Source organism: Humulus lupulus, chromosome 4 (genome assembly GCF_963169125.1).
Source record: "Humulus lupulus chromosome 4, drHumLupu1.1, whole genome shotgun sequence".
NCBI lineage: Eukaryota > Viridiplantae > Streptophyta > Magnoliopsida > Rosales > Cannabaceae > Humulus > Humulus lupulus.
Window position 1 is genome coordinate 94194171 of NC_084796.1, and position 12426 is coordinate 94206596.

At 34.8% G+C, this 12426-nt stretch overlaps 1 protein-coding gene across 2 annotated transcripts; it reads right to left on the reverse strand.

Annotated features, from left to right (window-relative positions):
• Window positions 1-626: 626 nt before the first annotated feature.
• On the reverse strand, window positions 627-2715 carry LOC133830645 (probable xyloglucan 6-xylosyltransferase 5). 2 transcript variants are annotated; one of them, XM_062260664.1, is made up of 2 exons: window positions 1277-2715; window positions 627-962 (listed from the first exon to the last, which is right to left on the reverse strand). In XM_062260664.1, the coding sequence occupies exon 1, from the start codon at window positions 2685-2687 to the stop codon at window positions 1326-1328; it is 1362 nt and encodes a 453-aa protein (XP_062116648.1). In that variant the 5' UTR covers window positions 2688-2715; the 3' UTR covers window positions 627-962; window positions 1277-1325. The 2 variants fall into 2 exon arrangements, with proteins under 2 accessions (XP_062116648.1, XP_062116647.1); XM_062260663.1 differs by having other exon boundaries at window positions 627-1038.
• Window positions 2716-12426: the final 9711 nt, after the last annotated feature.

Here is a 12426-nt window from a genome sequence, read left to right on the forward strand (position 1 = left end):
TCTCTGGAACAGAGTAACTAAATTTGGTTATAGCTGCATAACCAATCTAACTAAACGACAAAAAAAATGGTAACAAAACTAAAACTAATTAACAGAAATACAACAGAAATAAATAAGATAATTAAACTAATAATGCTAATTCCTAATAGCAAAATTCAAGACAAGGAAGCACGATGGTCTTGGGTTTATATTATAGAAGTTTTCATCCATTATTTTTTTCAAACCAATTTTCTTGGTGAGGGAGTGAAAAGTTGAATTCTGGATTGTTTGTACACAAGTCCAAAAAGGCAGATTAAACAACAAAGGAATCTTGGAAAAATCACTGTCAGAGGATGACAACTATATCTCCTATTGGTAGAATCAGAAATGTATTAGTATGTACATACATCATTATTTTTCCCCCAATGGAAACAACTGAAAAATGCAATGAAAAGATTTATTCTTTTTTCTTTCAGCTTTTATAAAGGACATTACTCAATTGATCCCATATTGATTTGATCCTAAGTTCCAACTTTATCACCCAGGTTTGTCTAGTATTATTTATTTATTGTCCATAAGATCTGATCAGCTATATTTAACAACACCTACTAAATTTTTCACTCACTTTCTTTCAACATCCTTCACCCTTAAAATAACATGAGTTCTCTCTTTATTGACAAGGACCTAAGGAAATTACCCAATACAGTTCATGGCATTTTGCCTTTAGGAAGAGAAAAATCAATGGTCTGTAAAATGTGATCTATCACTATCCTGTATAATAACTAAAAACTATACTATACATATTGTCAAGCTAACCAAAAGAAAAGTGGGAGAAAAGGCAAAAAAGAAAAAAGAAGTCAAATACAAGCCTTCGCTGCTTTTTCACTTTCTCAAGACAAAGAACGAACAAACAGGAACATGGTATACATGGTGTTCTGTAACTAAGGAGAATGTACGCCAAGGTTAGCTCTCATGGGAACCCACTGTGGACGCCAAAAATGATTAAAATCAGATCAATACGTACATTAACACGACCCAAGTTGGTCCCTTCATCAAGATCTACACATATTACAAAGATGAAATCAATGGGACTGCCTTTGACAATTTCAATTCCTTTATAGATAAATTTCAAAAGCACTGATAATACAAAGATGGATATCAAACTTATGAAATAGTTCTGCTCTATTGATCTCAGAAAGCAATGGCAAAAGACAACAGGGCAAGCAAAACTTACGTAAGGTGTGAACTGTTATCAAATATTAGATCTGTATCTGTAGTTGATGAATTAAAACATTACCTACAGATTATCTCACACAATGAAAGATTGATTGTATTACTACAACTCACTAGCTCTGCTGGGCTGGATGCCGCCGAATATCAAACTTGTCAACGTACTCCAGAGGAGTGACAGTCTCATTCCTGACCCTCTTGATCTTAGGACTCAACAAGCCCCTGTGCCTAAAACCATACAGCTGAAGCACCTGGTTATCAGCAAAATTGAATGCCCTTTCCATACTGCTCAAGCACTTCTCAACCGGGTAATCTCCATAGCTCCCACAAGGCTTGCAGCCCACAAAATGGGTCACAAATGGCCATCTCTCATCTCCCAACCCTGGATGATACTTCTCTATCATCTCTTCATAACGATCAACTAAACCAGCCCAATAGCCATGTAAGTAGTATGAATTCTCAAGAAACACCTTATCCATCCATTGATCCTTCTGTGAAAGCAATAAGTATATCAATGCCGACTGATCATCTGCCTCAAAAGCCGGCCTTCCCTTGAGAAAGGCAGTCAAAACCCTCCCCGCCTCTTCTCGAATTGGACCCTTAGGACCCATTGGAGCCCAAGCATCGAGCAAATCCAGAGACCATTGACAATTCCTAAACAAAAAGCTACCAGTATTCAAAGCAATCCAAGATTTTTGTTCGAACATCAAATCAGGATACCCATGAACGACCAAATTATAATTATCATACTTAGAGAGTGGGATCTCAAACACCATATCAGTAAACAATGCATCACTATCCATCCACCAAATCCACTCAACTTCAGGATGGGATAACATCAAACGCCTAAGTAATGGCAATTTTGCCCAATACCCAGCAAGCTCCTTATCCAAATGAGCCAAATTATACACAATCTCAATCCCATGGAGCCTACAATAATCAATCTTATTCTTAATACCTTTCAGCAAATAATGATCCCCAATTGGGTTATCACAAGGCTTAGGCGGCGACCCAGTTACGAGCAAGATACGAGGCTTACCATTAACATAACTGGGGAACTCGGGATTGGAATCAAGCCAGGCTTTCCGCTCCTGGTTCCAATTTTCGATCTTGGGGCCAAGAGTGTATGTAACATTTGGATTGATCTCAGACTCGGCAAGCTCATCCGGGTCGTTGGGATCACCGTCGGATCGGATCTCGGCGAGGATCCGGTTCGTCTCTTCGACGATGTTCTGGTTGACGGCGTCGGTGTCGGAGCCGCCAAGGTTTCCGACGCCGATAGTTCCACGAAGAACAAGGATAGTAACGAAGCCACATAGAATGGTAATCTTGATGTTGTTGAAGGTTTTTTGGATCTGACGGCCACGAGGTAAGCTCCCAAATCCACGGCTTCTGCCATTGACAGCTGAGCCAGTATTAGTAGTCGGTAACCCACTTCCTCCACTTCTCTTCTGAGCCGTAAAGTTCTCGTGCCCCATATTTCTCTGTAAAGTTTCTCAGACTATATAAATATAGATATGTATGTCTGTATTCGTATATATAGACAAAACCCACTTAACGGCTAGGGTAGTGAAGTCTTTTTTTTTTCACTATCGATTTTAAAGATCGCAGCCGTCTATCCCAAAGAATTTTTTACATTAATAGGGGATCACGGAGGTAATATAAAGCTTATTGTTATTGTGTAAACACAACACATGCAAAATAATGAGCTTTTTTTTTGTCAAAATAATGAGTTTTTGAATTCAAATAATAAAGTTTGTCAAATAAAATAATATAAATCGGATTATATTCATTTATACAGTATGTTTTAACAAATTATAGTTATGGTACTTGTATTTTTAATAATGATTATCTAATTCTCTATAATTTGAAATCGTACATAGTTTTAATACATTATATTATCATATAATTTTAAAATCAATATAAAATAGTACTTTGTTATTAATGGAAATATACTAATTTGATATCCTGTAATTTGTGACCAAATTTGAGCCCAAGGTGCCAAAATATGTATGATTTCAAATTAGTGGTGTTTACCGAGTTTTTAAATATATTGATAAATAAGAGCTAGAAAGAAAGGCAAAAAATGGACAAAATCACAATTTTTACATGGTTTGGGCATTAATGAGTCTTAGTCCACGAGTCGCTATTATTGAGCTTTAGAGAGTTTAACAATGGAAATTTTCTGCAAGTTCAACAATGTTTTTCATACAAGAGAAAATCGAATCATTGCTACAGTGCACGAATGACCCTATTTATAGATAGTCATGTGACTTGGGTCGGACTAATCTAGACCCAATAAGGATACAATCATAACTGCTCTCTAACGGAGCTATAATACAAGAGTGCAACATGTAAACAAGTCGTTAATCTAGGCCCACTAGGCTGCGGGTTTAAGCGTAGTGGAGCCTTACAGCTGCCCTTTGTTTGATAATGCGAACTGGTCCGCGTGGGCTACCAGGGAGATTCTAGGGACATGATCTGTCAGAGTAGTGGCAATACCGTTTTCCAGGAACATCGTACGTTCCGTGCGTATCCCATTTTGCAGGTTAGTTAAGGAGACAAATTGCCGGATATCTCGAGGACACGCCAGCTGTGGGAAGAATTGGGCTTGCTGCACCTAGACTTATGGTTCGGGTTCATTGACCAATGTCCAGGTTCATTGACCAAGACTCGGGTTCATTTACCAGGGCGGACATCAGCTAGCAATGATGGATGGAAGGACATCCTGATGGCGAATTAGAATGTTGAGGATGGACCCAGAGACTTGATCTGGATCCCTCTTGATGGGATTCGTCTCTTGGAATGGACTGTCCACCACCATAATCTAAATCCCGGAGGATAGAGATTGGATGCGCTTGGGAAGGTGGTTCTGATCTACATCTCTTTTACGACCCCCTTATTATATTCATGCTACTCGCTAGTTATTGGGCTCGGCATGGTTCGAGCCGATAGGGTTCGGTTACTCATTGTTCGCTAGGCCCTGGTTGGGTTCAGGCCTCTCTCGAGAACCCATGAATTCCGTTTGGCCGTGCCACGTGTCCAAGGTGGAAAATATGAATAACAAGAGAGTATCTGATGATCATTATTAAAAGCTTAAATACTAATCATATATTTTGTTAAAACACACAATACCAAATTAATATATTCCCTATAAAAAAAAAAATTCATTTTTTCCCTTCCTTTCATGTACCCCTATCTCTCTTTCTGTTTCACTATTATCTGTTTTTGTTGAATTTTATTTTTTGTTAGTATGTTTGATTTAGATCAAAGCTTTCTTTTGTTTGAAATAATAGTTGTGCGATCTTATTGAAAGGTTCACCAAGGATTTGTAGGGTGCAAATGGGTGGTATTGATTACGAAAATAATGAAATTTATTTTGGGATGGGTGTGGAATCAAAGGGGGTAAGAGATTAATGGTACTCGTTGAGTTTGTAGATGGGATTGATTGTGAAGCTGGGAACATGTAAGGTTGTGCTTTGGGAAGAAAGGTGAAGAGAGCAAATAGAGTAGGCACACATGGAGAATCTACCTGTGTTGTTGCAATCGATGTTTTTCATCGTGTTCATCTTCACCTAATTCGTTTTATAAGGATTTTTTCTCCTTCTTAGATTTATGTTTTTATGAGTTTTTTTAATAAAAAAAATATAATTCATAGTCTTCTCATTCATTTAGTTATGATAATATTCTAGGTTGTGTGAAACAACATTTTATTATTTTATAGTATTATCACAAATAATGGTTTTCTTAGATGTTAATGGTTGAAGTAGACCCACCCAGTTTCACCGTAAGGGTTCCATCCCAAATATAGAATTGTGAGATCATATTTAGCATCACCATCAACGTCCTCATCTTAGATGGTTATGGAGACTGTATTGATATTCTACTTTTACTCGAATATGGTGGTGCTTGATACAATATTGTAGCGCCTTGAAATTCCTAATAGAATTAAGTGCTTTGATTAACGTGCTCGGAGGGCACGTGAGGTAATTATATGAATTAATTGATTCATATTATTATATGGTTAAGTATGCATGATTGTGTATATTAAATGTGTTTAAATACCTGCTTTTGTTAGAAATGAGCATTTTCTTAATTTTGATCCGTTGATGGTATATTGTTAATTTCTATGTACTTTGTTCTTGAGATCACATTATTATGTGAATATATTTGTGATTTTTGGGATGAGTGGATCCATTCAAGCAGTTAAGCGGAAAAGTCATAACAGAGATAAATGCCTGGCTCGGGACAAGCCTATGGGTATTTTGAGAATTTTAATATTTTGGGGATTATTGGTGAATAAAATTGATGGGTGGAATAATTATATTTGATGGATTAGTGGTTAAATTAGTGATTAGTAATGAAATTTGAGATTTAGTAAGGATTATAAGTAAATGACCATTTTGCCTTTAAGAGGTGTTAATGAAGGAGTTTACGGGGAAGGTTATTTGTATGTACTACAAACCTAAATTGATTTTCTGTTTATATATATATATATATATATATATATATATTAATTGGCTCAGGTTGGATTTGGGCTAGTTATGCTACAACAGTTTTGGGGAACAACACAATTTCTTATTATGCAAGCTCTCAGGGATGGACTTAGTTGTGTCCCATAAAAAAATGGGAATTTTTAAAAAAATATGGCTTTTTAGCTATCAATGTGCAAAAATATGAGAGTTAAATTTTTTTTAATTTGTATGGGAAAATTTAACTAACAAAAACTTAGTTTATGAGAAAACTAATCATATATTGGAAATCAAAATTAAACAAAAAAAATAAGTAAAAGGAGGGGTACTACTGTAATTAACACCCCATATATTATAGTATATATAATTATAATATATATGTCTTCTTCGTCGAACTCCATGGGTCTGAATCTTCTCCAGCGATGGGGATGACCCATCATGCCGAGTAATATCGGGGCCCAGAGAGAGAGAGCCATTGATTCATCCATTTTTGTTTCTCTTAAAAAAAAAAATATATGAAAGAGAATGAATAAAAGAAACCCCAAGAGTAGGTGGTAGATCGCCATGGAAGGAAACCGGTTCGAATTTGAGGGATTTTGAGTAAAAAAGTGAGAATCTTTTGGTCAGAAAAGTTTTAAGAATCTATGAAAAAACTACCTAAACAAGAACAAAATCAACCAGGTTTAATCTACACACCACATATATTATAGTATATAATTAAATATATATTTATATATAGAAAATAAAAAGAAGAAGAAGATGCCGACGAAGAAAATTCTTACCAAAATGCAAAAGAGGTAGAAAAATTGTAAATTTATTACAAGAAAAAAAAAGATAGGATTTTATTTCTGTGGTTCGTGGTCAGATCTGTTTTTTTCTCTATCTTCAGATCTGTGGTAACTGGTTATCTTCACATTCTGATGTGTGTATATTTGTGGGTTCTTTATGGTAACTGGTTACCTAGGTTACTAAATCATACTTACTCTTCCTTTTTTTTTTCCTTCAAATGTGATGTTTCTTTTCATTTATAATATGAGTGACTCGTCACCCCTCTTATGGTAACTGGTTACACCTCTTATGGCAGTAAGTTACTAATCTCACTGTAACTGGTTACCCCTCCTGATACATGTTATTTAACCTCTAAGACTATTTTTTACATAACTGTGAAAAATCAAACAAGTAATTGGTTACTCCTCTGGATAAATATTATTTAACTTAGCTGTAGGATTTTTTTTTATATAACTTTGAAAAATCAATTAAGTAACTGGTTAACTTACCGAAGTTTTGAAAAAAAAATGTTTATAATAAATAAAAATAATAATAAACACAATTCATATTACAAAAAAAAAATTAATAAATTTTTTGCAAAACAACCATGGAAAAATTTAATATAAAAATAGTAATATAAAAAAATCAAATAAGTTAAGAAAAATAATCAAATTACAAATATACTCTTCCAAATTAATAAAACTTGATTAAGAATAAAATTATGGCATAATTAAACTTTTATACAAAAATATGGGTACAAGTGAAATTTAAAAAAAAAACCATAGATTAACTTTTCTTAAAAAAAACCATATTTTTGCACAATCTATTAAAAATCTCATGTAACATGTAATTTAGGGCTTTTTTCATCAGTATACTACTATTCTAAAATATGATAATAATGTTACTGAATTTTCTATTTTCACTATTAGTGCAAAACTGAATCAACCATGGTAGAGTCACTAATAAACATAAAAAACAATCATTGCCATAAATAAGATATCTCGTATTCAACCCAATTAACAATTAGAGTTGTAAATACGGGCCGGGCTTTTGAGCACAGCACGAAACCGGCACGAGCTCGGGAGGCACGAACACGACACGGCACGAAAAAATATGGGCTTGGGCCAGGCACGGCACGACACGGGCTTAGCACAGCACAGCACGACAAGCCCGAAGACACGACACGAAAGCACGAACAAACTAGCCCGAAAGCACGACACGATAAAAAACCCAATATTTTGACATTAATAATCATAATAAATTTTTATTTGTCAATAATTAATAAATTAAAATTATAATATATGTCTTATTTTTTTCAATGTTTATATTTTTATAATTATATTAATTTATTTTAAGATTTGTTAGTTAAATTTTTAGCATTTATTAGTACGTATTAAAATTCTAATAATTATCTTTGATATAATTTTGTGTAAAATATTGTTAAAAAATATATAAAAATATCTAAAATTATAATTTAAACAAATAAATGTATTTGGTTTGGTGGTTTGATGGTTAAAAAGGAGGTGGAGGGTTCAATTCTCCATCCTCACATTTTTTAGCAAAAAAAAAGTGGGCCTAAAAGTGGGCCCGAATATAGAAAGTGGGCCTAAAAGTGGGCCTGAATATAGAAAGTGAGCCGGCCCGAATAAGGATAGTGGGCCGGCACGAGCACGGTACGACATGGGCCGGGCCCATGGGCCGTGCTGGGCCTACTCTTTCAAAAAATAGGCCGGCACGAGCACGGCACGAATTGAATATGTCCGGCCCGAATTTACCGGAGGCACGAAAAATGTGGGCCGGGCCGGGCGGCCCACATTTACAGCTTTATTAACAATAATAATGATATCAATTTAAAAAAATTCATAAATAGTATATAATGCCCAAGCTTGTATTTGAATTTTGACGAGAAACAAACTTTCATACAAACAAGAGAGTGAACGTTGCAGACATTTTTTTTTTTATTTTTATAAACTAACATGTTTATAAACTGTATGGTTTATTACATATTTACTTATAATGTCAATTGTCATTGAAGAAGTATTGCTTTTATATTTTAATAGAAACAAACCATATAATTAGAGATTGAAAATAACATTAATATACCTCATATTTGATTTCTATTTGACAAATATTTTAATAACTATTAGGTTTTTTTCTTTAACAAACAATAATATGTTATTGTGTGCATAATATTATAAAGTGTTTAGTTTATTATTTACTTATAATGACAATTAGAATTAAACGATATAGTTTACATTGAAAAACAAGATTAATATACATCATATGTGATTTCTATTTATAATTATTTTAATAATTATTATGTTTTTTTTTCAACCAACAATAATATGTTCTTATGTGCAAAATATTATAAATTGTTTGGTTTTTTATTTGATAGATTATCATTGTTATCCCCAAATTTTGAAAATGATGATGTGGCAATAGAAATGACAAGTGGCACGGAATGATTGGGTGATCTGGCTTACATCAATGAAGAGTTTTGACTGCTTGAGAGGTGTCATGACCAACCAGGTAAGTTACATCCAACCAGGAGTGACTTTGCTGCCTAGCACTGGCATGTCCGAGCCAAGTGCATCCGAGGAGCAATCCAAGTGTCCGGTCGAACATTAGTCCGAGGAGCAGTCCGAGTGTCCGGTCGGACATTGGTCCGAGGAGCAATCCAAGTGTGGTCGGACATTAGCTCGAGGAGAAGGATCAAGAGGGTGCATGCCTTGTATCCGTGGTGAGAGACATGGGTTGGTCCGAGCGGACCATGTTGTTGAGTGTGTCCGGTCGGACGCATGTCCGAGAAGATGTGGTCGGACTGATGTCCGAGAAGATGTGGTCGGACTGATGTCCGAGGAGAGACAAAGATGAGGTCGGACACATGATCGAGGAGAGACAAAAGGGGTGGTCAGACACATGTCCGAGGAGAGACAAAGGCCTAGTCCTTATGCATATGTCCAGCAAGTGCATGACTGTCCAAATAGAGAAATGGCATGCTAGACCAGAGCACTATGGCCGATCGGAAGGTGATATTCATCAACCAGATAAGAGCAGACTACGTCAAATTCCCATAAACAGCTTCACAAAGAATCGGTCTGGGCATACGCAGGAATCTCTCATTCTTCACACAAATTGGGGATTCTGTTGCATTTTGAATATTTCTTGTAATTTAAATATAATACGAATAATAAAATATCCTGATCTGAAGGGATATCAATGTATGACCCTAAGCCTATAAATACATGGCTTATGGGATCAGAAAATGACTTTTGGCAATTTAAAGTTTTGGTCTGAGTTTTCTAGAGAGAGAAAGTGCTTTTTCTTGAGAGAGAACTCTTTTGTATTCTGGGAATTTACACTGAAGAAACTCAGTTGACTAAGGTTCATCTGATCTTGAGTGTAGATAAAATAATCAAATCTCTAAGTGGATTAGGCTATTACCAACATATTGGGGCTGAACCACTATAAAATCGTGTGTTTTATTTACTTTCTTTATTAAACCGTCTGTGTCGTTTGAATTCTCTTGAAGGTTTGTCGTTTTTGACGTTCTCACGTCGTTGGCCAAAAACACGGTCAACAATCATCATATAAAAATACTATGTATAAGTTATTTTTTTATCAAGTCACATTTAAAGACAAAGATAATATTAGTTAACTTATTATAGTTCAAAGATTTGATATGCTGAAAAATCCAGTTGATATTATGATAAGTTTAAAACTAAATAAAAGTATTTTTTAAACTATTTAGTTTATGAAATGAATAATTCAATTTATTTTTTCTTTTAACTAAGCTGAATAGGAATAAAAAAAATTATATGTACAAAAAGTTTTGTGTTCTGCACTCATATGAATCAAATTTTAAACCTAAAGATTTAGTCAATCTAACCAAGCATCCAAACAACAAAACATTCACAAAAAAAGTGAGTATACAAACAAATATGGTAAGTAAAGAATTGAGAAGTGAGAAAAAGTTTCCTTTTTAATTAATGAATAAAAAAATTCACATTTTGAATTTATAATTGATTATATAATTAATATATTATATAAATGTAAATAGTTTCAAAAATCATAACATAATAAATGGAAATAGAAAGATAAATGTACTTTATACTATAAAAATTAAAAAAAATGTTATAATAGTGGAATAATATTATTTTTTGTAGTATAAAATGGGATTTTCCCTAAATATTATATATTTTTTAATTTATTATTTCCTTAACACTTATTAATAAAAAAACCTTCATAAATAATTTTTGTAACAACTAAGCCCCCACAAAATACATAGAATTTCTAAAAGTAACTATAATTTTTATTTGAAGTAGATAATTATAATATATATGTTTATTAATGTTAGTTAATACACATAAGTTTTTTTTTAAGCCCGCATTGAACAAAAATCCTAGGTCTGTTGCTACAATCGAATTCTAGATATCTTGGAGTCAAAGAAATACGAGTGGCTGAGAACATACTTCACAGATATGCAATCTACTCCTTACTTAAATGAAAGCACGTTAGTTGTTAATCTTAGTGTTGATTCGGGGCTTGAACATAGAGCGCTCAATTTCTGTTAGAGAACAGATTTTTCATTCTATAATTAAACTTATAGAATAATGTTCATTAGAAGATCAATAGAACTAATTGATAAAGACATAATTAGAGAGGTTAACGGACATTAAGACCTAGTTCTAGTTATGAACAACTAGCAGAGGATCAAAACTCATGCAATGACTAAATCAATGGACGAATTTATAGTTATAGCTTCTAATAATATAAGACTGTAGTTCTGAGAGTTCAACTATGAATTTCTAGTGTAATAATTCATAGTCAATAAATTAATTAATGGAACTAAGAGTTAGTAAAATTAATAAAATTATTAGAGCTTAGAGCTACGGGTCCATACTGTCCCTGTACTAGCTCGATGACAAAGAGGTAGGATTTTTTCATTAAATGGAAATAATTAAAAATAATAAGTATTATTTTTAATCTCACGAATGGCTTCATCCGAGACGCTCAGTACTCAAAGTGGTTGTCGAACCCAGTCCTGGTGCCCAAGCTGAATGGGACATGGAGGATGTGTATAGACTTCTCCGAGGCCTGACCAAATGATTGATTTCCTTTGTCGAAGATTGATCAGATGGTCGACGCACCTCTGGGTATGAGCTCTTGACCTTCATCGACGCATGCTTCGGGTACAATCAAATATTCATGCTTGTCGCAGGTCAGGAACACATCAGATTTCAAACAGACAAAGGTGTTTATTGCTACAATGTGATGCCCTTTGGTCTCAAGAACACTGGTGCCATATATCAGAGATTAGAAAACTGGATGCTCGAAAACCAGCTTGGTCCACGTGAAAGATTTGGTAGAAGTGTTCTCAGTCCTCCGTAGGTTTAGGATGAAGTTAAATCCCCATAAATGCACTTTTGGAGTGACCTCTGGGAAGTTCTTGGGATTCATTGTCAGCGCCCGAGGAATAGAGGCTAATCTACAGAAGATAAAGGCCCTGATTGAGATGCCATCCCCTAGGAAGCACAAGGATGTGTAGAGCCTGACTAGTCGGATCGCAGCTTTGAGGCACTTTTTCTCGAAGGCAACTGACAAGTGCATTCCCATCTTCAACACCATCTGAGGAGGTCAGAGATTTAAATGGACAGATAAGTGCAAAAAACATTCCAGCAGCTGAAGGCCCACATGGATGGAGAACCCATCCTCCTCTACATGGCTATCTTCGAGAATGCCAGAAGTGTTGCATTGGTCTGAGAGGAAAGGCCGTGTTCACATCACGTTTACTACGTGAGTAAACGACTCCTCGAAGTACAGTCTAGGTATCTGCTCAAGGAAAAGCTGGCATTTTTCCTGATGATAGCTTCTCTTAAGCTACGACTTTACTTTCAGGCACATCCAATTAGAGTCATCACTTATTAGCCCTTAAGGCAAGTCCTCCAGAAGCCGGAGTCCTTCGGGAGACTCCTAA

Excerpts from the sequence above, each read along its gene's own strand:
- LOC133830645 (XM_062260664.1), bottom strand. The coding sequence starts at position 2,687 with ATGGGGCACGAGAACTTTACGGCTCAGAAGAGAAGTGGAGGAAGTGGG.